Source organism: Sceloporus occidentalis, unplaced genomic scaffold (genome assembly GCF_023333645.1).
Source record: "Sceloporus occidentalis isolate IW3139 unplaced genomic scaffold, rSceOcc1.0.p SCAF_40, whole genome shotgun sequence".
Lineage (NCBI taxonomy): Eukaryota > Metazoa > Chordata > Lepidosauria > Squamata > Phrynosomatidae > Sceloporus > Sceloporus occidentalis.
The window spans coordinates 3,168,268-3,194,154 of NW_028317020.1; the positions used below are offsets into that span (position 1 = coordinate 3,168,268).

The following is a 25,887-nucleotide window of genomic DNA, read 5'->3' on the forward strand; positions in this document are numbered from 1 at the left end:
ATCCTTATGTTTGTCAGCTGCATCCTCCATCTGCTCCTAAAAAATACCCTCACTTTGTTTTAGGCTCCTCATCTACAGCCTTTCATTGTTCTTTTGGAACATCTTTCTTTTGCCCTTCAGCAGTGTCCTCCTTCTGTTCACCAACAGCATCCTTATGCTCCTCAGCAGTTTCCTCCTTCGGTTCTTCTCCCTCTTCCTTCTTCTGCTTCTCAACTATGGCTTCTACCTGCTCCACAGAGATATTCTCCTTCTGCTTTTCCAAGGCATCCTCTTTCTCAGCAGCTGTTTCTGTTGTCTCCTCGCTAATGCCCTTTTGCCCCTCAGCAGCATCCTCATTCTGTGCTGTATCACCTTCTACCTGCACTTCTGATGTATCTGCTTCCTGCTGCTCTGCTGGCAGCGCAGGATCTTGTTCTAGCTGTTGCTCTATAGAATCTAGAGAATCCCGGTTCTCTAATTGTTTTGTGTTGACACTGCCATTTACCTCACGAAGGCTGTAAATTAAAAAAGAAGTCAAAATGAGCAACTTCTGCTTGCCATATAGAAAAATATATTTTAATATCACAAGTCACTTTTCAGCTCACCTTAGATTGATCCGAACGATGCCATTGAGAAGGTTCAGATGCTGCAACAATACATCAACTCCAGGAGGCACAATCTAGATGACGGAAACAAGTCACGCGTCACTATTCACAGCACGAAGATAGACAGGCAGATAGAGATAGCCAAGATCTTACTCTCATATGTACATTTGTGTTCTGTATTTAACTAGGCCTTACATTGTTTCTGATGTTTTCAGAAACCCTAAAAGCATAATAGTATCTATATAATATAACCTTTTCAAATAAGAGAAATTGCCCTTTTAAAGGCATCCTGAACATCTGCGATCAAAAGTGTTGAAAGGGATAGTGTACTTTCCATCTGTACACCAACACCATCTGTAATATACCAGCATTGTTTTAGATACACCATACATCCGACACTGAGTATTACATTTGAGATTACAACTAAAGACGCTGTCAGAGGCAAAAGGCCCAAAGCTAATTTATATTTGTTATGTTGTTTGCAAAACAGTTTGTCAAATAGAACTAGTTAGAAGAATGTTACATTTCTTTTGATATTTCTATTGATGACACATATTCATTTAAGAACTTTTTGTTCTTTATTAGAAACCATTGCATTTTGTCAGTGTATTTATTTCCTAGCATTTTCTGTTTTTATTTTTTTTCCCATTAGGTGAAGAAGCTGCCTTTTGCAGCTCTCTGTTGCCTGTAGTGAAAAGTCGATGCTCCCTCCCATGCCATAGTAAAAAAAAAAAATACCTTGACCAATTATATTCCCGGTTCTATTATCCTGAATATTACAAAATCTCCTTTAAAAAAAAAAGATCAATATTCAGGAATTATTATTTAACTTACATTACCATTGCGGCTAAGGACTGCTTTTTTGATAAATGTGCTAAGTTTACAAAGTAGTCAACTGCAGTGATCCTTTATTCAAATAGTATATTGACACTAAGTAGCAGATGACAGATATTGGGATATCTAATGACTATATAAGTGACTTTTATTCAATGTATTCGTTCACAAGTGTCATAAAGACTGCAAGTATGTCTTGTGTTGTAAGGTAAGTTGTAGAACTTTATTGTAAAGTATTATTTATTTATTCATTCCCTATGCACCGAGGTTTATATTTGTATATTCTTTTTTATGTTTGAGTCGTATATAAATGCTCTAACACACCCAGATAAGAAGTTATGACACAGAAATGGCTATATTACTTATGTTTTTGCCCTTGTTTTGACATCAAGTGTTCAGTGCACATGAAACAGTTTTGGGTGCATTAGGTAGGAATGGAAAGTATATATGGTGTTTATCAGATTTGGTTGGGCTTGTCATTTACCATGTACTATTTTTCAACCACAGGAAGGCAATAAAGAGTTTTAATTTACTAAGCAAGATTCACTCTTTTATTATACTTGACATCGTAAGTGCCCAATAAATAACAGAAAAGTACTGTGGTGTGGTTGGCAGTAGAACTCTCTCGCAAATGAGGGAATCGTACAACATATGCAAGTAAAGTAAGCAGAACGTTCAGTTTTTGACATGAAAATTCTAGGTTGGATAATACAGCCAAATTCCAAATCTCATCACACAAGTAGTAGATACCTGGACATGAGGTAAGGAGGCAATGGATCCGTTTTTGTAGATCTCATTCATTGTCCTCTGAAGGTTCACAGCCTGTTGTGTAACATGCTTCAAGAATGTAGAGCTCTCTTTGGTACGTTCATGGGAATCACCCAGCTGGAATAGACATTTGAGCAAAATATGTTATATTCACCTCATTTTTTAATGTGTCTTCTAGATATGTGCAGATAACCTATTTTACTAGTAAATTACAACAAATTAAACTTTGAGTTGGACATTAACAATTCAACATTATTATTGTTTTATTCAATAAAGAGCATCCATAGTGCTACCTACCAAAGCTTTGTATATTGTGTATGTTTCCTTTTCATGCTGCATTGCCGTTCTGAATTCCGCCTTAGATGTGTAGGCCAGGGCTATCAAGTGATGACTGCAGGAGAGGAACAAACCAGTGATCGCATGACATCATGACAAGATTTCTTCGTCTATCTACTAAGTTGGGCAGACTCATATGGGGACTATCGCATATATTTGTGACTATTTTGTTGGGTTGGGCATCTTCTATTCCAGTATATCCCAATTGAACGATAATTGTTCCACTTTGTCATATCACACCCATGTGCAACGTATTTTTCAAGATACCTTGTTCCTCAAAAAGAAGGCTGTGCTGCTGAAAAGCTGGACCAACTGGTTTTATTATATAGGTTGCCCATAAAATGGGAAATAAAACAAAGATATAAAGAATAGCTGAGCAGCTGCATGATAAAAACCCCAACTGGCGTGAAAATGTTTTGCTTCGGTCACTGACCCAGCCAGCTGTGTTATGTCAGACCAAGAAATTCAAAACCTTTCCGTGGGGACTTTGTATCACCTGCTCCTGCCTATCTGTTTGCACGTTCTTATCTCAACAGAGGTGTGTGCCAACAGCAGGGCACTACACATTCTATATGTATCATGATAATGGATATGTCTGTACTGGTCCCAGTGTAGATTAAGTATTTAGTGGAATGTAATACCTTATAGTGGATCAACTGTCACATAAGCCTTCAATACCTCTAGGTTCTCTTCTTTAGATGAGTGTCCTCTCTATTTGAAAATGGACCTCAGAGGTCTTGAAAGCTTATGTAACGACATAGGTATGACCTTTAGAAAATGTATCATAAACTTCTGTTTCTTGTTTTTTTTTTTGTTTATTTTTTTTAGGGAGGATTAATTTCAAATGTTTGTTCTTAAACTCTTAAATGAAACATTGTTTTATGGTGAAGACTTTCACATTACATGATTTCTCAATTGCATTAGCGTTCTTTAAATAACGAAACACCTTAAATTAAGATAAACACAGTATTAGACAATGTATATATATATATATATATATATATATATATATTTCTAGAGCACAAACATGTAAGTTAGAGTAAAAGTAAAGATCATGAGAAATGTGGCTCACATAGAATTTAACCCTTTATAGGTTTTTTGGGCTCTACTTCATAGTACATACATAGAACCTTAGAATTTAATAGCAGATAAGAACCATTCAGCCCATCTATTTTGCCCATTTGTCTTGATATAAAGACTCTAACTTTAATCAATTCTTGGTCTGACCTGATTCAGCATGACCATATGCGGTCGCCCAATATAGTAATAGAAATAAAGCGCAAAAACACTGACTACTCACTAGTCACTCGTGACATTTTATTTTTTCCACCACTTCCATCCTGAGCCTACATACCACTAATGACTGTTAATGGTTTTTATTCAATTGCTCAAAAAGATTAGACTTTAAAAAGGTGAACTAACAATGTGCATTTAAGAGAAATATGAGGTGATTAGCCCTCAAAAACTCGATTCAGATAGAACTAATCACGGGAAGGATATTCCACAAATCAACATGGGAAAAAAAGTGTAACAATTAATTACCTTAATGCAACATCGAGTGACTTGTTTCCATAAAACTTCTTATTGGTCTCCAGGGCTTTCTCTAGAAACCTTAGGGATAAGTCACACTCAAGTACAGCCTGGAGTACCACACCAATATTGCTCTGTAAGAACAAGATAATACTATATTATTGTGTTTACAATTATAGTTCAACCTACCCAAGGCACAAACACATTGCAATACAGTAAAACCTCATTTTATATATATTTATATATATATCAAGCTTCTAAACACTATCTTTGGTGATTTACTTACATCTAAAGTAGCCATGGTCGGGTGATCCTCTCCGGCTATCATCAGCATTAAGTACCTAGCCCGGTACAGAAGTTTCAAAGCTACTGGCAGCTGTCCACTGCCAAAGCAGTAAAGAGCAAGAAGAACCTAATGAATTAAAGATATCGATAACATAAACAACACTAAAAATTACCATGGTTCACTTCAAAAAGAAGAAATTGTGAAATAACTGAATTGACTTAAAGGGGGCATATTCACCAAAGTGTGCCAAGAAAATAGAAGATCTTCCTTAACTTTCCTCTTTCTTCTTCAGACTCTACCTTTCCTTTTCGATGTCCTGTCTGACTGCCCTAACTATTATGTATTATTAAGACTCTACTTTATATTCAATTACTATACATAACTACTTAAAATAAACCTTTAAAAAATATATATATATAAAAAAATATATATATTGTGTTATTTGTTATGCACATGCAGTTCCCCTATGTCTTTTAATTGTGCTCGTGTGTTGATTGATGTACTTCAAAAATGACTAATACCATTAAGGCTAAAAAATGTCCCAAAGGCAAATAAGATGTCTAAAAACTTCATGAGAAAGATTTCTATGAAAAATTGGGTGGTTTTATAGTAATACCAATGTTGTGTTAAAACGGACACTTACAACACAGTGTTTTACTTCATTCCTCACTGCTATATTACATCATATAATAACTGACAATGTAAAAAATGACATACGTAATCCTGAATTGTGCTTGTGCTGTCATATCCCAGGGTCCTCTCTGTCATTATGAGAGCTTTCTGCTGGTTATCCAGCGCCTGATGGCAAACAAGAAATCGTAAAAGTAATTCACTGAAACATTATCACGATTATATAAACAATTTTATATTTAGAAACATGATTATTTAACAATTATATTTAGAAACAATTTTATATTTAGAAACATGAATATATAACAATTATATTTAGAAACATGAATGTATAACAATTATATTTAGAAACTATTTTATAACAATTATATTTAGAAACAGTTTAGAAACAATTTTCCTGGAAAGCTAGTTTTTTTTATAATTTTTAATTAAATATTTGATTTAAAATAACTACAATTCTACTTTCTCTGGGTACTTTAATACAGAGAACAGTAAATATTCCTTTTTATGCAAAAATTGTATTCTTTTGGAACTAAGTAGCTAATGCTGGCGTGTAAGTCACTCACCTCAGCGACATCTCCCAAAATGAACTTGACTCTTGCAAGAAGACGCAGACATAATGCAATCTCAGGATGTATAGCACCATATACACTGTTAAACTGGACCAAAGCTTCGTTCAGGAAGACTATACCTTCTTTCAGACCACCTACATAGTACAAATAATAGTTATTTTAACATGTACCCAGTGCCTCCATTGATAATTGAACATTTGAAAGGGTTAAATGTCCTCTATCCCGACCAAAGTGTAAAATGTAGAAGAAGCAAGTGTAGACTTGTGAAGGAAAATATGCGGTGTCCTAGTTCCTACCTTGCTGGATGGTGACCTGGGCTTTGTTAAAAAGCTCTCTCGCCTCCTTGGCCCTGACGCTTATATGTTTGACCACGGGAAACATATTTAGAATATCCTCCTCTGTCAGAGCCGGCTTATGACGGCTTTCAAAATTGTATTCACGCAAAAGAATCTAAAAGGCAAGGAATGAGAAATCATTTGAAAAATCAAGATAAATTTACCAAAATAACACTTTGTGGGGAGGTAGAAAACGTTCTCCTTTGAACCAAAAAAGGAATGTCGTTTTTCTTCTCCAGTAAGCTGTGACCATATACACAAACCTGCACATGCTTTTTATATGCAAGTCAAGTTCATATGCCGTATATATGCAATATCTATAAGCTCTTGCACATGTACCTAGAGTAATGTATGACGCATATCTCTCAAAGAGTCCTATATACTTTTTGCAGGAAAGGCCCTGTATAATTTAACATAAAAATTGAATACATGTGCCTTGGGGATAATTAATTTATGGCATTACAAAGTCTCCGGGATATGCAGTTTAATAACATAACACTCTTTAGAATAAAGAATTATAATTTTCATCAATTTGTGAATAAAACATTTATATAAATGTTATCTATGAAACATTGGAGGGATCACTGGTCACCGACTAAATCCATTCTGCATATTTCTTAATGGTTTATAACAGAGAGCACTTCTAACACCCTGTACTTTTAATAAAAGTCACAAGAATGTAATTGCATTTCTCCTTGTATTTGCAGTTTCTTCTGACGCGTTCCACAAGCTTCAAGCCCCAGGGCCCAAGCGTATAAAAGGACATACACAATAAACTACTTATTTTTGCTTTCCGAGACCACGTCTATCTATTTCCTGTAAATTACATTTTAAAAATGTATTTTCAAGGTCTATATCGTTAACCCTGTACTGTTCATTGTTTGTATTATGAAACAAAATCAGCATCAGCATTTTCACAGATAAAAGTTTAAGGAGCATGTAATGGAATACTTTATAGTGAAAATGATTTTTTTGGGATAGTTACATTTTTTTTCCCTTCCCTAGGTTGGGAATTTCTGATACACGGACTGTACTTTCAGATGATGTTGCAATTAGATAGAAAATGTGTTGACGTCTCAAATTACTATTCATATATAGCACCGTTTCTCAAGTGTGGCCACCAACTCGGTAGCGTGTGGCCACCTTAAATTATGCCAGTTGTGCAGACCGTGACATCAGGTTATTTTGTTATTAGTTATTAGTTGTATAATTGTATATTATGCACCTGTAATTTGCTAGTGTGGCTAACAAACTCAGCTGTGGTCCTATTGGTGGCCACCAGAAAACCATCATAAGAAACAAGTATAGATACAGACCAGACCTGCCACGCACCGTTATTAGTGCAAAAATGTACTACTGTAGCATAGTGCTGTCTGCACACCCGCAGACACCCACATGGATGTCATTTCTCAGCCAAGCATTTTGGTGCTTGGTCTACTAGGCTCATAAGTTACCTGTGTTCCAGTTTTCACGCAGAACTCTCGGAGAAGGGTAACTTTCTGCACATTCAACTTCTCAGCAAGTTGGTCCACAGAGTCACTGAAACACAGACCAGGGAGAAATGTTACAGAGGAACAATCTAAAGGAAAATGGAGTAAAATGCACACAATGAACACATACAGAAACGCCTGGGCTAATTAAACAGAATAACACAGAAAAAAGGAAATCACACTGCTGAGGATACACATAGTTCTCTAGACGGGGACAATGCCGTTTATCTCAGCCATATGCCATGATTTTTTCTCAACTAAGCCATATCTCATCGCAGACAGCCTCAACCCAACCTCAATAAATCTGCTATAGGATTAAGGGGCAAAAGTGTGGGAAATCAATGTTCCAAAGCATATCGTCAAATTCCCAAGTTTATAGCAAGTATTTTAGGCTGACATGACACCCCAAAAATAACCTGGTGATCGTTTTCTATACTGCACCTTAAAAAATATTAAAGATGCATTCTGTCCAGAAACCATGTTGACTATTAATTCATAGATTCTATGCCGTGCTGGAAAAAGTTTATATACATCATTTACCAAGCACTTCATAAGTTATCTATAAAAAGAAGCATTCTCGGAGGGAGTAGTATCTTACAATGACAGAGTAAAATCAAAAATCTCCTTGGCCTTCTGGGCGATCTGTTTCCAAAGATCAGCTGGAGTCATAATGGTCCATGCTGTGCTGTCTCCATTCTCAAGCGGCCGAAACTTCTTCTTGCCCTTCTTTCTGCGAGAATGCAGCTCATCGGGGGGCAAGTGAGCCACTGGGTTAGAATAGGAGCTCAGGAAACAATTAAGGAAATGACTCACTGCAGCCGACAAGGCAGACATTTCCACACCCTGGCCATAATAATAATGATGATAAAAAATAGTTAATATTGCAGTGCAAGAATGAGCAGGAGAATAATCAGTTAGTTGAAACCCATGCATCATTCTTCATATGTTAAATAACAATCCTGCTGACCACATACTTTTGTTACATTTCACTTATTATTATTTTTTATTGTTTTATATAGCGCCATCAAATTCCGTAGCGCTGTACAATGGGTAGACAGGACATAACAAGTAGTATGTATTGAGGCAATGAAAGACTGACCCAAGTGAAAAAAAAATAAAAAGAATGTTAAAATGTATATATGTATATCATTTTGTATCCCTTCAAAGATAAATGAACATTTCCATGACACATCATCATGTTTGATTGACATGTTAGTACATGTCATATTTATCTTAGCCAGTCATAGCAAGGATCAATGGAAAATAAACCAAAGGACTGGAAAGCCTAGAACACCATGAACAAACATGTACTCTCTACCTGAATTAAAATGCCAAATAAATAAGATTTCTATTGGCACGTTTAAATGGTTGAGGATCACCCTGCCCTTACCTGAAGGTAGTTGCGAAGAATGAGTTTGGTTGAACGAGTAACTATTTCCAGGATTACTAGTCTCTGTAAGGGAAATAAAGTGTGGTTAGGATTTTTTTTAAGGTCCAGTTGAGTTTCCATTATTTCTTAAATTCAGAAAAGGGTGGAACATTCTTCCATGAGGCCTTTAAATGATATTCCTCAAGTTCAGCTTGTGACATGAAGCAACCACGTCAGATAAGCTATCACATATAAGCCATTTATATAAACTGTATCTCACTTTCTTGTACACAAAAATATTTGAAAAAAAAAATGTTATACACCTGTTTGGGAAAAGAATAATATATGTAAATGTGTCACTTCACCAAACACAATGGTCCTTACATAAACATGGTCCAAGGACTGGCGATCCTCCATCTGACTGATCATTTCAGCAATTGTCCCCAGATACCGGACATTAATCCCATGAGCATGTATCGCCTCTGTAAGCGTTTTACCATCCAAGGGGACAACGACATGATCCAAACAACTTTTTATCTGTTAGTGACAGAGAAAAATAGGTCAATGAAGATCTAGGACTAAGCGCTGTATACAAGATAAAATATACATTTATTGCAAATTACATACTGCAGAAATATTTTTTTGGAATTCAATCATTTTTAAATAATGGCATCTGTATGTGACCTGTTGTAAAACATAATGCATGTTTGTTTTCTAGAAAATATAATGTAATAAAATATATATTCAGCAAGGAAATAAATACATTTACTAAGAGTGTAATATTTGTTACTCAAGATGGTATTTTATTCAAGTCTTGTCAGTGAGTTGATAAACCCCTTTTCCATTTTCCTTCATTAGCCACTGCCAGGATCAAAGGTAATTTTTCAGTATCTTATTCATGAAACTGATATTTTGTTTAAAACTTAAAAAAAAAAACAACTTACAAAATTTGGAATTTGCACAGACAAGAGGAACGAGGCAGCTTCCCTCAGTAATCTTTTCTGCAATTCATTGGCTTGGATTTGGGACTCTGGAAACCTCACAACTAAATAAGACAAAAGAAAGAGATTGTTTCAATATCTAAAACTAATAAAAATACTTTGCATGCTTTTTTATTTGGGTTTACCCGAAAATTCTAATCAGCTATTTCATTAAGTGTTTCTGGTAATTAGTTTTGGTATTGTACCGTCCTAAGCTGTTTTTGTAGCGTAAAACAAATTTTGGGGTAATTGCCCTGTTTCTACATTGTATGAAGGGGCTAGTAAGTAAACCTTACTTAGCAACAATTAATCGATTTCACTTATTGTGTTTTTGCTGTAGTTATTACATCACGGAAAGATGGAAAATTTGAAGTCTCATTAAGGAGAGCTGTAAATCTCACCGAAACCAAACTAAAATAAATTATATTTTTCCGTTTTTAAGTTTGCAGATGTCTTGAGCAAAACAAGATTTTTCACATTTATTTATGTCTTAGAAACTAAATAAGCTAAGTTGATCGATTGTAGTCACTTCATTACCATCTGATACAAATGTACGCTGTAACTAGTTGGCAATGTGCAAAAAATAGGGTAAAATCAGTTTCTATTGATTTTTATATGCCTAGAGTGCATATTCCACTAAAGGTGAAGTTTTATATACTTTCTTCCTCTAGTGTAATATTACATTATTTGTACTATTCAAAATAGGTTGAGAAGATTATTGATAAGGGACATTTTGATTATTAAGTCATTTTTTAAATGTTTGGGTGCTGGCCTGCTTCCATTAGAAAGCGCACTGGAAATTAGGACTATTTACAACGCATCCACTATGTCCTGGGCAGAGCCGGCCTTAGGTGAACTGGCGCCCTGTGCGGACTACTCCTCTGACGCACCCCCCATCCCGAAAAAGGAGAGGAAAAAAAATCTTGTCACAAAACGCCCCTTTCTATCACCTTTGCCCCTTCTCACTATCTACCACCTCTGCGCCTTCTCACTGCCTTCCCCCCCTATGCCCCTTCTCACTGCTCATTATCCTTACTAACCTTGTTGAGTCCTGCAGTGGGAGCTGGAGGCGCCCGTCTTCCCCCTCTGCCACGATGCGCGCTTCACAGCTGAGCGCCGGAATATGACATCATATTTCGGTGCTCAGCATGAAACGCCGGCACCGCAACTGAGTCACGGAGAGTGAGGGGCGCCGAGCGGTTGCTAAAAACTTCACGAGCGACTTAAATTAAAACATTGGGGTTTTTTTGTTTTAACTTTATTTAACATCCTCCATGTTAAATAAAGTTAAAAAAAACTTTATTTAACATGGAGGATGTTAAATAAACTTAAAAACCCCCCCGATGTTTTAATTTAAGTCTCGGGCAGGCGCCCCTGTTGCCATGGCACCCTGTGCGGCCGTACAGGTCGCACACCCCTAAGGCCGGCCCTGGTCCTGGGTATAGATATCTGATTATTTGATTGCTACGCACAACATAGCAGAATAACTACGCACAATACTCTTCCGTAAATTATTATTCCTGCCGTCGCAATCTAAAATGGAACTTACCAGATGAGTAGACATCTGAATTAAAACGGATATCAAAAATGTAATCCACGACAGAACCGACTTCTCGACAGGCTTCTCTGATAACATCCGCTCCCTGCGGCTCAACTAAAAGAAAAGTGACACGCGATGATTTATGTTTCCAAATACTCTGTTTCAACAATTACAATGGTAATGACCTACCGTGCGCGGTACAGCCGTGAGCTGCCATTAATAATTTTACACCCATTACAGAAATTTTCAACAGCTTTATAAATCATGTTGTTTTTCACTAGAAATACCCTACAATATTAGAAGCCATTGCGCCCATTTGCAAACCCAAACACAACAACACATAGCATATCCCTTTTTGAAATAGAAGCCCAATGTTCCAGCACTAAGTTATACTTCTCAGGCAAATGGTTAACCCCTTAATGACAAAGCCCATACACGTACGGGCTCAAAATGCATTGTTTTCAATGGGTTTAGGGACTGCACATTGTCCTTAAGGGGTTAAAGTCTGGGAGCCATAGCTCCTACAGTTTTACAAATCATAAAGTACATTACTAAAATATGCATAGATTTATCAGCTTAAGCTGACAACAATATTGTAATTTATTCAAGTAATAGTTTTTCATTCTTCTGTAGCGCAGAGGCTTCGGGGACGGTTAAGCTATATTGCACTAAAATCAATTATGCGAGACAAATTTACCCATCTTTATTAAATTCCGATTCTAGCGATGTTGGCAAAAAAAAATTTGATAAAATTTAGCGATACATTTTCATTCTCAGGCAATTCAATTTATCGCTGGCAATAGCCATTTCTTTCTACAGTTTCATTTCCTTCAATCAGTACATAATGGAAACTTACCACCATTCGCATTTTCTTCATTCCACTTTACGTCTCCCTTCTTCGTCTTTTCCATGATGATCTTCATAAACTGAGCATATCTGTAAGAGTTACAGAATATTTATAAGAGTTCTAATTAAGAGGTTGTATTGTGGCAACCCATTAATGGCTATAAATGATAGTTCTTCCTAAATGAATAGAAAATGTAAACTAGATTGTGGTCCAATTTTAATTAACGCTCCACATCAACGATAATATGAATACACTGAGCTATTTTTTTTTATTTTGAGAAATCTTTTATTATATTAGCTCACAGCAATAAATATGTGTTTCTAATTACATTTTATCTAATAGATAAAATATATATATGCAAAAAAATGATAATAACACAAGTAAGACTGTGTAACAGGCAATTAGTGATAATCTTATTATGAATGTCCCCATAAATTTTCAATTTCAGTTGAAATCCATTGTATAACAATTGGTCAGATTAATTTTCAATGTGAAAATGTTTGTTAATGTATTCAAGTATGTTAACAGGACTTATGTATGGCCTGACAACTCTATAATGGATAATTGCATGGATTTATAAAAATGATAGATCCAAAATATAAGCATGGGGTAAAAAATATTTCTGCATTCTTTGGCTATGAAAATGTACAGTTTGGAAATAAGAAACTTACTTGTACTGAACAAAATATTCAATCAGTTCTGGACGTAAGCTGCATAGTTGGTGGCGATAATGTTTAGGAAATCGGAATATGGATTCCTTTTGTGTGCATTCTTCTTTCGGCAGAAGGAAATTATCATCAGGTGGGAAGGTACGAAGGAGATCTAGTATGTAGTAGCGTCCATCATTACCCACAATCCCTTTGCACTCCACAGATGAACAAAGATTAACTTCTTCATCCTTTTCATTCAACACAACGTGTCTCATAATTCTTAATGGTTTACTGGCTTTCTGAAGCAAGGTGAGGTACTTAACATTTGATGAAACGGTTTTACCAAAGTCAATTGAACCATAGATTACACCTTGGTCTTCCTTGCGGTCTAAAATCCCTGGTATGATTGACTGTGCAGTTACTCTGTATCCTCTATAATCCAGAACTACAGTTCCCAATACATACAGCTCCTCAATGTCCAAGTCACTGTAGGCTTGAACTCCTTTGAGGTCATGGCTGGCAGCAACATGGGCGGCATGATCTCCACCTAGGTCCTTGTAGTGATCCCTCACATCAAAACCAAAGCTGAAGAAGATGTTATTCCAAATGTACATCTGCATTTTGGTCTCTTCGCCAGGGTTAATAGCCATGACATTACCATCAATGACTGCCATAGCTCCTCTTGTGCATGCACCAACAAAATCAGAGTTTATCTATAACAACGCAAATAGACAAAATAATGTTAACTATTGTTACTGTGAACCCATGAAATCTAAAGAAAAATACATATTATTTCATTCTTCCACAAGATGACAGTATGCCAGATATCTAAGTGAGCCTAGAAAATGCATGAACTAAGCTAGTCTTTATTGCCTTGGTTTTCTTGTATTTATAGTATGTGTTTCTTGTAAAAATTTGCTTTAAATGTTAAGAAAATGGATAAGAGTGTTCAAGGTATCTTTAAAAGTCAGAAAAAACGTGTGTGTGTGCGCGCTCATATGTTGTTACCTTAAAGTTGGCTCTTTGGCGCAACAGTTGATCTGCAGGGAGTTCTCTCGGAAGCTCTCTTGTTGTCTGTAACTCTTCATTCCAGTCTCTGGTCTTCAGATAGAAGAAGATATTTGTTATTAGCCAGTTAATTAGTTATACGAACTAGTAGATATATTCACAATGCATTTCAGGGGATAGAATGGATTTAGTGTTTTAGTGGCAAATTCTATATCTAGCATTTTAATCGTTTTTCAGAGAGAAAATATAATGTTTATTCCTGTATTACCGTATTTGCTCGATTATAAGACGAGGTTTTTTTCAGAGCAAATGCTCTGAAAAATACCCCTCGTCTTCTAATCGGGGTCGTCTTCTAATCAGACCTCAAATAGAGGTCTGATTATGAGACTAAGATCCAGATCCCCCGCACCGCTGCAGGGGACCTGGATCCTCCTGTCTCCCCCCCCCCACACTTACTTACCGGTGCTTCCTGCTGTATTGCCGGGGCAGCGGGTTGACGTCTACGCGATCCGCGTAGACAACGTCCGCTGCAGCCGGAAGGAGGTGTGGCTAGCAGCGGGGGTTGTCTGCGTCCGTCGCGGATACCTTCCCCGACTGTCAGAAATCAGAGTTCCCCGCACAGGTGCCGGAACTCTGATCTCTGACAGCCGGGAAAGGTATCCGCGACGGATGCAGACAACCCCCCGCTGCCAACTCCATCTCCTTCCAGCTGCAGCGGAAGGAGACGTCAACCCGCTGCCCCGGCAATACAGCAGGAATTTGGAAGCACCGGTAAGTGTGTGTGCGTGTGTGTGTTAAATGGGGGACATAGGGCATTTCTGGAATGCCTTATACCCCTATATGCCACTCTGGCACTTAGGGGGTTAAAAGGCATATTATGGGGCAGAGTGGCATATAGGGAGTTATAAGGCATTTCAGGAAGCAGAGTGGCGTTAAGGGGGCATTTAATAGAGCACTCTGGCTCCTGAAATGCCTTATAGAGTGCTCTATACAATGCCTTTTAACTCCCTTAATGCCACTGCCTCCTGGAATGCCTTATACCTCCCTATATGCCACTCTGCCCCATAATATGCATTTTAACCCCCTAAATGCCAGAATGGGATATAGGGGTATAAGGCATTTCTGGAGGCAGAGTGGCACATAGGGGGTCAAAAGGCATACCATGGGGCACAGTGGCATATAGAGGGTTAAAAGGCATATCATGGGCCACAGTGCCATATTGGTGTGGCAAGCCTGGGGGCAGATGTGCGTAACTGGGGGACAGGTTGGAAAATACAAGGAAATAAAAACAAAAAAAATATTTTTCTCAATCATAGCTTTTATTTAAAAAAATAGTTTACATGAATTAACATTTACTGGTAAAACTTTTTTCCTTTAGGGTCGTCTTATATTCAGGCTTTTTCTTTTTTTCCTAAGTTAATATTCAGATTTTGGGGGGTCGTCTTATAATCAGGGTCGTCTTATAATCGAGCAAATACGGTATATACAATGAAATCAGTGAGATTTCTTAAAACACATCTCATTGATTGAGCTATTCATTATGCTGGAGTTGGCACTTTATGATACAAAGCTCACTCAGTTGGTAATGTATCAGCAAACACAAACTGAACTGTCCCTCTACTAACCCCCCCTTTAGAAAAATGTTCTGTTAACTTATACAGAGTCAAAAAAAGACACAAAATGTGAAGCTTTGCCACTATCAGGATAGTAGTTAAAATAGAATTTGAGGCCAGCACCTCTGTAAATGTCAACATCCTGCATTTGACCCACAGTACCTGTCCCGGAATGTGTTCTTCATAGCCAAGCCGTGAGTTGTATGCATCCTCTGCTCTGACACAGTCGATGATATGGTTGGTGTTTGGTGCGACCCAACTGTAAACCTGATACGGTGTTGCTATCCTCTCCAGTGGATGTCGATGCACCCTGTGTATAGCATTTTATATTGTCAGTTTGATCACAATAAGTAAAACTCATACCTGGAAACTTCTGGGCCCCGGCTACCCATAGCTTACCCTTGCGGGATGCAGCCAGGAGTGCCTGCTGCTGCTGGTGGGTGGTCCCGTTTATATTGGGGGCAATCCTGTTGACATTGGGGGCGTTCCCGCCAATGTCAGTGGGCATACCTGCTGACATCTTGGGAAACACCCCCATTTAAGGGGGAAATGGGCAAAAAAAGTGGGGCGTGCCAAGATCCTGCTCCCGGGACCCGGAGGATTTGGGTGTTGACCTGGAGAACCGGTGTTCCTCGGTCAAACCCGGAGAGTTCCCAGGTATGAAAATAACTATACCCATTTGTATTTCTTGTTCTGTTAAACTGAGAAGTCCCACTTTGTTATGCCCATGGCAATAAAAGAAGAAAAGGCCACACTAATCAAAATATATAGATGCCAAAATTCTCCAAAAGAAATGACATCACTCCTCCATTCAATGTTCAATAAAAGGGAACCACTTTTATCATAACTTAATTAACATATTAAAGGTACCCACAGTGTGTGCTTTCTATTCGGTAATCACTGTAAATGGTTTGAAGATATTTTGCCTTAATATCTGAATGAATTCATAATAATCATCAGCTTAATTGGGGAGATTACTTAAAATAAATGAATAATTCTACAAATCCAGGAAGTTAAAATGGCTTTTTAATTTAGTATACCAAAAAGGTGGGTTTTTAATGTGCTAATTTTAATCTGTAAACACCATTACATAGGCTTATTTAGTGTATAAAAAAACTAAATGAAAAATGGGGTAAACATGGTAAAATTGTACACCCATTTCCATTTCATATGAAGGCTACAATGTTTTCTAAAACTAATTGCTAAATCCCTGTTCCATCTTCCATTCCCTTCTATCTAGCAATATTAATTTATTTGATGGAAAAGATTTTTTAAAATACTAAATTCAGCAAGACTAGATTCATTGTTAATAATTACTGCTGGGAAGATTTAATATCGCTATTGTAATTTATTCAGACCTCATTCAGCAATTGCATTGCTGGAGAAGATGTATTATATTAATATTACTACTGTAATTTATTTATTCAGCCATGGAAAAGATTATCACTTGATTGTCAGCACAATGTCAGATGGACAGAGACGACACGTTAATTATAATTTATGATTTTGCAAACAATATATATAGCTTGTTTGCAAAATATATATATATATATATATATGTAGCCCTGACTATTTGATATTACATTATGAGTGTTATTTTTATAGTTTACCTTTTCTTTTGTAGCGCCGAGAAATTCTTCTTGAAGGCTGGGCTAGCCTGATTTAACAGTTCCACAATACTGTGACTCAAGTGGCTTGGAGAAGCTGGTTTGGGATTGAACACTTCTGCAGTGGACCTATAAATCAAACACAAAGTTAAAACATAAGAAAGATTCCATTGACACATAAACACCAAGCCATGGCAGGGACGACACTTACTGATTAATGTAAAATCCCCGGTTGGAAGCAGTGATGTTTATGTAGTGGTCTTCCAAAGTTATGACATTCAAGTACATTAGGTCTCCATGCATTTTGCGATTGCCAGGTGGAGGATTCCAGCCGCTCATCATCAAGGATTTCAGGCACCGGGGTGGCTGTAAATAACAAAGATTAAATAGTGTTAACATGTACAGAGGTGGCAGAGGGGATGTGTTCATGGACGGTGTTGCAAATGTTTTCTGCCACTTATTGCTGCTTCAAGCAGCCAACCAGTTGCTAGAATGGACCATGGACCATGGCAGAAGAGGGCAGCTGCAGAAGCAGGGCAGTCTCTTCTGTGATTCATTTAGTTCTTTTCAGTTTTGGAAGAATGCATATGAAAGAAGTCACTGAGTTCTTTAATATGCATTCTTCTTCACAGGGGGTGTGGGTAATATTGCAATACTGTCATTTTATTTATTCTAAAACCGTAGCTTTTTGAAAATGATTTACTGGTTGAGCAAGACTTATTATGCAATGTTTGTTCGTTGGATAGCTTTTTTTTTTTTTCTTCTTCTTTTTTTACAATCTCGGCTGCGAGAATAATATGAATTATTCTTTCAGATGAAAGAAAGTAACATGTTTGTGAAATGGAAAGACCTTGACATTTACATTTACAATGTGATATTTCTACGCAGCAGTTGACTTTACATTGCTATTGTGCGTATGAGCTAAAAAGTTTTTGCTACTGGAAGGATAATGGCATATATTACAAGTCAAAACTATACGATTATTAGTGAATTTCTGCTGATGACATCACGGACATACCTTGTTGTCCAAAGTTAGTGGTTGAAGTGGCTGTAAGGGACGCTCTGTACTCCCAGGAAGAATATATTCTGGAGGAGAGCAATCAATGGCTTCCAGACTTTGTTCTGCCGAGGAGCGTTTTTTCTTCTTGCCATTGTTTTCATGTCCAAGAGAATCTAGAATGGAAGACACCCACCACAAATTCTGTTTAAGATAAACAGTCAATGAGAAACAGTATAGTCAAGGCCAACGTAAAGACCCCTAGATGGGTCTATTCCTTTCACGTTAAATAGAGGCCATGATTTATGTTTACAGAAAAGGTTGTTGCTATAAACTATTTAAATGTCTAGTTCCATTAGATAATTAAGAACCCTTTTCTACATTTTTGAAATACGGAAATACTTAGTAATTGACATATAAAGGCCAATTCTGTTGATTGTGGATCTGAATTGACAGTTTTAGTTCCATGGTGCACTATATATACCTCCAATATCATCCTCTGAGATGCTGTTCAGGAAGGACAAAGAGCTACAGTCCACACCATTATAGGCATCAGTGAGATCCAAACTTTTCAACAGGTCCCGGAAATGGCGGATATGGATTCGAGCCTCTCTGATTGTGTATGGTTCTAACAAAACAAAAAACATTCTCAATAAGTCGCAAACATGTTTCTTTGATAGCACTCAGAAGGTGACATCAAAATGCAAAGCATTATATATTGGTCTAACTTATATAGCAGAACCATATGTTAAAGAAAACATAGGCAATCATACCATTGGCTCCAGTCTGACAATATCATAAAATGTAAGCAAACAAGATGGTTTTTGGTGATGATCAACTTTAAATTAAGAAAGCATTTTAACATGAAGAACACATTAAAGTATTTCTCAATTGTTTTATTGTCCTAGAGAACGTGTCTAGAATTAGATATATCTCATCTTGGTTGTCATGTCTTGTTAGATGTTCCACAGACATTTCTCACCTTCCACCACTTTCAAAATGGACCCTTCTTTTATTCCTTCTACTGATTTAAGTTCAGAGAAGTTATCCAGCACATTGCCTTCAAACTGTAGTGAAAAGCATGTTCTGTGACATGAATCTTCATGTTCCATGAGCACCTGGATTATCTCCTGAACCAGCTCTTTGGGAGACACCTGTGAGCATAAATTTACAACACATGAACCAACAACAATTAATCCACATCAGTACTGGCGTAACCCAACTTCATTTTTGGAACGTGGGAACTAATATGGAGTACTGTATTATTATGTTTACCATGAAATCATTACTCCCCTACAGTGTTTGTGGCAGATAATCAGAGTCCGCAAAATCTCAAAAGCAAATCCATATGTGACACATTAAAAACATGAAACATAATAATTATGAATGAATAATTTTTAGACAATGGATTACTAGGTTTCTTAAGTATAAAAAGTGCATTATTTTTTTTCTTTTGGAGCATTAAATATGAATTATTTGATTATTATTTGATGTATAAAATGCCTTTGAGTTTGTTCCAAACAAATACTCACTCTGATCTTCGGGAATCATACAGGACAGAACACACTTTCTCACCTGTATGTCAACCATATCCCCTCCAGGCAGCTGAATTTTTAGATCAAACACATCAGGAGCGCTGTGCCCTTTGGTCTCATCCACTGCAGTCACCTCTGCTAGCTCCTTCCCACTAGTCACACTTGTGCCTTCTGTAATCAAATGGTATATATACTCAGGAGATGGCAGCATGACCAGGACTGGTAGTGTGTAGGTCAAAAGTGCAGAATATACATTTATGTTTTATTCTACTGAAGTACAAATGCAAATCTAGAAAAGTATGGATACAGTAGCAGAATTAGTAATGGACACATGTCTTTTAAAACTAAGCAAAGGTCCAGAAGGGAACTGAAAATGTCAGTAACATTGTTTGGCCTACCTGAAATAAGGCATTTGACATGATCTGAGTGTTAAATAATTTTCTGTATTATAAATATATATATATATATAATTTAATAAAACAGAGAGCCACTTTAGCTACGTAAAAAAAGCCCTATATTCTACAAGATATTGTAATGTGTAATAGTGCAGAGCTTTCAGTGTGTTTAATATATTTATTCATACACATTTTCCACTATAGAATTCCACTGGAATATTTCAAATCTGGTGATGTGATCTCCAGAACTGGACAGATTACCCCAGTAGTAAAACCAAATTGGAAGCCTTATATCTGCTAAACTGGTGCTAACACACCGGGCTGTGACCATGATATTTGCCGTGACTGTGCCTACTGGTGCCTGATAATATCTAGCAATGATAAGAAATCTAAGAACTGTTAATAGAAAAGGCCATCTAGAGTTCTATTAGTTTGCCTTAGTCTTTTAATTCTAGTTTTGTTGTGTCCTTTGAATGTACGTACTAAAAAGTATGTTGCTACATAAACTGTTGATTCTATATAAATAAATATTCATAATTATTATTTATTTATATTATAAATTATTTATTTATATTATTATTATTATTTTAGGTATATGAAATTCCAAATGGGAATTACACTGGTGATAAGAGGCAGGTATGAACCACTGACTTGTAGAAGTACAGTCGTGCTCCTATGTAACCAGTGGATTTACTCCCCAGTTTTCTAGTCTTGGGACCTTCTTGTTAAGTAAATGGGAAAAAATGAGTCATTTTATTTTTTTCTGCAGTACAGCATTGACATCACGGTGATCTAAAATTGTAAAAGTAGATCAAACAGCCTTTTTTCCCCAAAGAGCAGTTTGGGAATTAATGAAATGTGCATATCTCAAAATGTAAGAATTCATTTCCCTGGAAGCGATTTAATTTGTTATAATAGAGAAGTTACATTGTATTAGTTTGTATAAATTAAAATACATATCATAAAGCATTCTGTCTCCTTCAAATTAATCACATTTGTATAAATGAAAGAAAATGGTATATTGCACACTAAGAATCCAGAAATGTATGTAATTGAAAATATATATATATATATTTTTTTCCAATTAAATTGGAATTTAAAGTTTGAAAATTCATAATATAAAATATACTTTTTTTTCTTTAATAACCACATCTTGACCTCAAGGTAAAGTATAACCACGATCAATGTTTGCAGAACGCTTGACACATTCCAAGAGTTACCCCCTTAAGGTGAATATTTTCTTAGAGTTATCATATTGTAACGCTTGCTTATAACGACCAGCAGCAAAGTATGTTGCAGACTCAAAGCTTTTCTGCTCAGGTAGCCTCCAAAATCCAGTTTCACAGCTTGGAAACTAACTGTTCAAACATGTTTCTGACATCAGTAATGTTATCCTTTGGAAACAAAAACTGTAAATATTTTTTACATTTTTCACATGTTTTTAAGACATCAGGCATAACAAACAAACTAACAAACACATATTCTTCAAATGTTAATGCTCTAGTTTATAGTGTTTGTATCATGTAATTTCTGGTGATCTACAAAATCGACAACTCTGTGTAAGAAGTTATTCAATCACATTATTTATTCATTAATTTTAATATGCCGGCAATAGAAAAGTTAACATGGGATGGTACAAGCCTACCTTCTTCTTCTGACTTTGCAGGTATACATATATATATATATATATATATATACAGAGAGAATTACATATTTTATCTATTTGATGTGATTGCCAGTACAAACATGATGTTTTTTTTTAGATGAAGCTCGTATTCTTACATACTCATACTTGTCTTGCTCTCTTGCTAGAACTTGATGACAGCTGTTCAAGGTTCCTTATTTTACATATCTGCTCTAATCTGTGTCTCCAAGGTTAAAGAGCCAACACATAATTTAGGAAGCATGCACAAGCAGATATTATATTTTGGAAAGGGGTAGACAAAGGCGGTAGATTGCCTCAACAATGGTTTTAATACACGAGATGAATGGTGGTTCTACGACAGCTGAAGATCAACTTGTTGGCCACCTCTGTCTTAACCCAATGACTGTAACACATTATACCAAACAGTAGTTGTTATGTCATGATGAAGGGCTACCATCTGCAGAGCCGGCCTTAGGTGTTCTGGCGCCCTGTGCGAACTGCTCCTCTGGCGACCCCCCCCTCACTACCCCCCTCTGCCCCTTCAAACTACCCCCCCTCTGCCCCTTCAAACTACCCCCCCTCTGCCCCTTCAAACTACCCCCCCTGCCCCTTCAAACTACCCCCCCTCTGCCCCTTTAAACTACCCCCCCCCTCTGCCCCTTCAAACTACCCCCCCCTCTCCCTACTTCTCCTTATCCTAACTTACCTTGAGGAGTCCTGCCGGCATCTCATGTTGAGCGCCGGAATAGTCCAGCGCTCAACATGAGATGCCGGCACCGCGACGGAGTCACAGAGAGTCAGGGGCGTCGAACGGTTGCTGAGAACTTCACGAGCAACCGCTCGGCGCCCCTGCCCGCGTCATAAATGAAAACATTGGGGTTTTTTTTGTTTGTTTTAACTTTATTTAACATCCTCCATGTTAAATAAAGTTAAAAAAAACTTTATTTAACATGGATTTTAAATAAAGTTAAAAAAACAACAAAACCCCCCCCGATGTTTTAAGCTAGGTCCAGAGGGGGCGGCAGCGGACCCCACGGCGTCGTCGTCGTCGGACCCCGTGTTGTCGTCGGGCGGCGTCGGCGGACCGGGAGGCGGCGCCCCCTGGAGTGTGGCGCCCTGTGCGGTCGCACAGGTCGCACACCCCAAAGGCCGGCCCTGACCATCTGTATTAGTAATCTCCTTCCATCTGAGCTGGAACTAGAGACACAGGTCTTGTGTTTGGAAGAGTTGTGTTGTATTTCAATGGCAGCACTTTTTCTGCCACTGATTTGCTGCTTTAAGCAAAAACGTGACCATGGAGGGGGTCTTGCATTGCAGCTCTGCAGCTTCTCCTAAAAGGTAGTATATTTTTGCCTACAGGTCAAAGTATACATATTAAACCCCTTCATAGTACGTCAATATGCATTTATTGTTGAGGAGGCTACATGGGACATTAGACTGTTACAATGATATAGATAAGTAGAGATGATTATGATTATTTATATAGGTTGATTTACTAAAACTATGAACTGTAGAGTTGGTCACCAATGCACTTTAATTTAGCAATTGGCATAATGTTCGAAGAGCACATACTTAAAAATACATAATGTATCTCGATATTTGAAATCTTCAAGTTATTCCTAAAAATAAAAATCTGGGAAAGATTACTGCATTAAAGTTATGTTTGTACTGATATTTGTTATAGACTTTTTACCTGCACATTCATGACTTAAAACATATTATTTGCTATTTTTCACTGAACCAAGTGGGCTGGTGGAGAACCTGGTCCCAGGTCCCCATTACCAGCACATTTGTTGTGCTCTTCGTTTCCAGACACAGATATACTTCAGCTACCTTCATGCTATAAACTTTTTATGAGCATGGTCAACAACACTTTGTCTCTACGACTGACTTTACCAATAAGTAACCAGAACTCATCGCTGCTGGATTTATTTGCATTTTAACCATATAATGATACAATAATAAATATATAGTCGCTTTTTTTCTCCATCGGTTCAGTTTGACCTAACATGGAGAAGAGGTCAGCAAGCCACCAAGCGCATGCCAAAAAGGAATTAGTCAAAAGGTTAGTGGCAAAGGGGATAGGAAAGGTCACATAAAAAAACAACAGTTGTTGTTAAGGGGATTGTATCACGAAGGGTTTATAAAATGTGTTTAACACACGTCTAAACGTCAAAAATCAAAAACAATACATTAAAGGATTAAGAAGGTCTGGATTAGCCTGAAAAAGCTAAGAAAAGGGTAAAGAATATCATCTAGTCCATTATTATGAAGTATGAAGGGTCAAGTCACCCAGTGATAGGGAAACATTGTTATGGCCTCTTGGATCTCCAGATCATGATTCCATGGCTTACTCAACTAGGAGAACAATCTGTACTGGATGGTTACACTTCCATGAACAATAGTGAACGTAGATACAATTTTCCCATTTCCCAAAGTAACATTTATGTTTACTGAAAATAACCAAAATCACAAGAGACAGGTGTGTAAATCAACCATTAAAAAGTCATGGACATGTGATATAGGCATGTTAAGTGAACACATACCTGTGTATCTTACACATGTATTCTGTGTAATTAACTCAATTTGTGCCAAGGTGGTAAATTGTGTAATATGCTGCATATTCATATGACTATTAAAGTTTTAAGGACTTTAGTCTGCCACTGAATACACATGCCTTCATAAAATGTGTTTTTGCCAGAATGATGGTGGACAATAAAACATTTATATGGTTTATACAAAAAACACTTTTTTTATTATATGAAAATGCAGAAGGTACTATTATTTATAATAGTATTGATTCATATCTTAATATGTTATTCTTGTCATTTATACTTTATCTATTAAGCTTTCTTACAAATAGTGACATCTAATAATAAAATTAGAACAAAAATACATTTTAGTAATTAAATACTGTAAAAGTTCTTCTACATAACCTTGGAAGTTTGTAGGATTAATTACAAAGATGTTAGTACATTGCAGCATCTATACATCTGTATGTATGGTGCATGGTATATAGATGGTTCACCATAGGGGGCTAAGGAGTAAGTCTAAAGGTGACCTTGGTGATTATGTACACACAACACACTCACACACACTCAAACATACACACACACACGTGTTAAGTGATCACAAGCTGTAAACTTTACTGAAGTTTCCATTAAGAATTTAGATTGATGTATCAGGTTGCCTTTGGCTTGCAAACGCTAGCCATCACACAATTACCTAATCTACACATGACCATTGTACATTTCTGATATGTGTATTGTGTTAAAATTATTTAGAAACTCTCTTATTGACTGTTTAGATACCAGCAGAGAGTGAGGCTCACTTCTCTCCGGCATTAGAATAGTTATAATGAGTCAATGACCATTCTGCACAAGAATGAAGAACATTTAGAAACTTTCAAAACTTCTAACGCATGTATATATATTCACACATGAAAAGATCTGTAGTCTGGTATACAGAACATAGAGATAATGATAGCATTCCAGCAGGGTTAATTGGTGCTATCCATCTACAGTATAGGCTAGGTTTACCTGTTCACATATAATCAATAATTCATTATTAAAGGGGCCTCATTCTCACCTTGCCCTAAACCGTCCATTGCTTTTTCCGTCTGCCGATCTGCTTGCAGTGAGAGCCCGGCTGCCTGGCCCTCTGTCTCGCTGACCATTATTACCGGATCTGCCTGTCGGTTCTAGCTGCTATCGGCGTCTATTGAACAGATTAAAAGCACCCGGTTGCAATGCAGCGAGGGCTCAGTATAGCGAGCTATGCACAGAGGTTAGCCCGTCGCCGCCTACCTAGGAGGAGGGTCATTATTCCATATATGGCCATCCTTTCCATATATGGTTAGAGTAAATCTCTCTCAGCCAATGAGAGCTCGGAGGTGTGCCACACTAGCATGCTTTACAACTCCATTCACAGCTGAAGGCCACTGTGTGGTATATAGAGGTGACTTAGAATACGCAGCAAGGACACGAGAGCTCAGACAAACGGAAATATAAAGCAAAGTAGGTCAGGGGGGGAATAAGCAGAAAGAGCAGTCATGGCTTAGGCAATAACAGACTATACATGTGACCAGAAGTATGAAGTATATAAGGGCACTTTAGTTAATAAATGTAATTATCGTTGCATTACTGTATACCCTTATATGGTATATTGCCATACTTTATTGTTCCAAAACAAAGGTTCGCGGCCAGGAAATCTGATGAAAGCTGTCCAGTGTATTGAACAGTTTGTAGAATTGTAAGCTTGAGAGCATGGCCCGCTATGGGTTTGTCCTAGTCTAGTTTTGTCATACCCTTTGAATATACACCAATAAGCCATAACA

At 37.2% G+C, this 25,887-nt stretch overlaps 1 protein-coding gene across 1 annotated transcript; it reads right to left on the reverse strand.

The window, feature by feature from the left end:
• Positions 1–82: 82 nt before the first annotated feature.
• LOC149290220 (clustered mitochondria protein homolog) lies at positions 83–25,227 on the reverse strand. The gene is made up of 26 exons (XM_089489446.1): positions 25,140–25,227; positions 19,552–19,682; positions 18,959–19,130; positions 18,461–18,604; positions 17,998–18,152; positions 17,191–17,345; positions 16,983–17,108; positions 15,535–15,682; positions 13,760–13,852; positions 12,773–13,464; positions 12,111–12,190; positions 11,264–11,368; positions 9,679–9,779; positions 9,119–9,271; positions 8,756–8,818; positions 7,964–8,208; positions 7,330–7,414; positions 5,837–5,990; positions 5,535–5,674; positions 5,056–5,136; positions 4,339–4,464; positions 4,065–4,186; positions 2,484–2,577; positions 2,169–2,303; positions 585–658; positions 83–494 (listed from the first exon to the last, which is right to left on the reverse strand). The coding sequence occupies exons 1-26, from the start codon at positions 25,225–25,227 to the stop codon at positions 83–85; spliced, it is 4,074 nt and encodes a 1,357-aa protein (XP_089345572.1).
• Between the last annotated feature and the right edge of the window lie 660 nt (positions 25,228–25,887).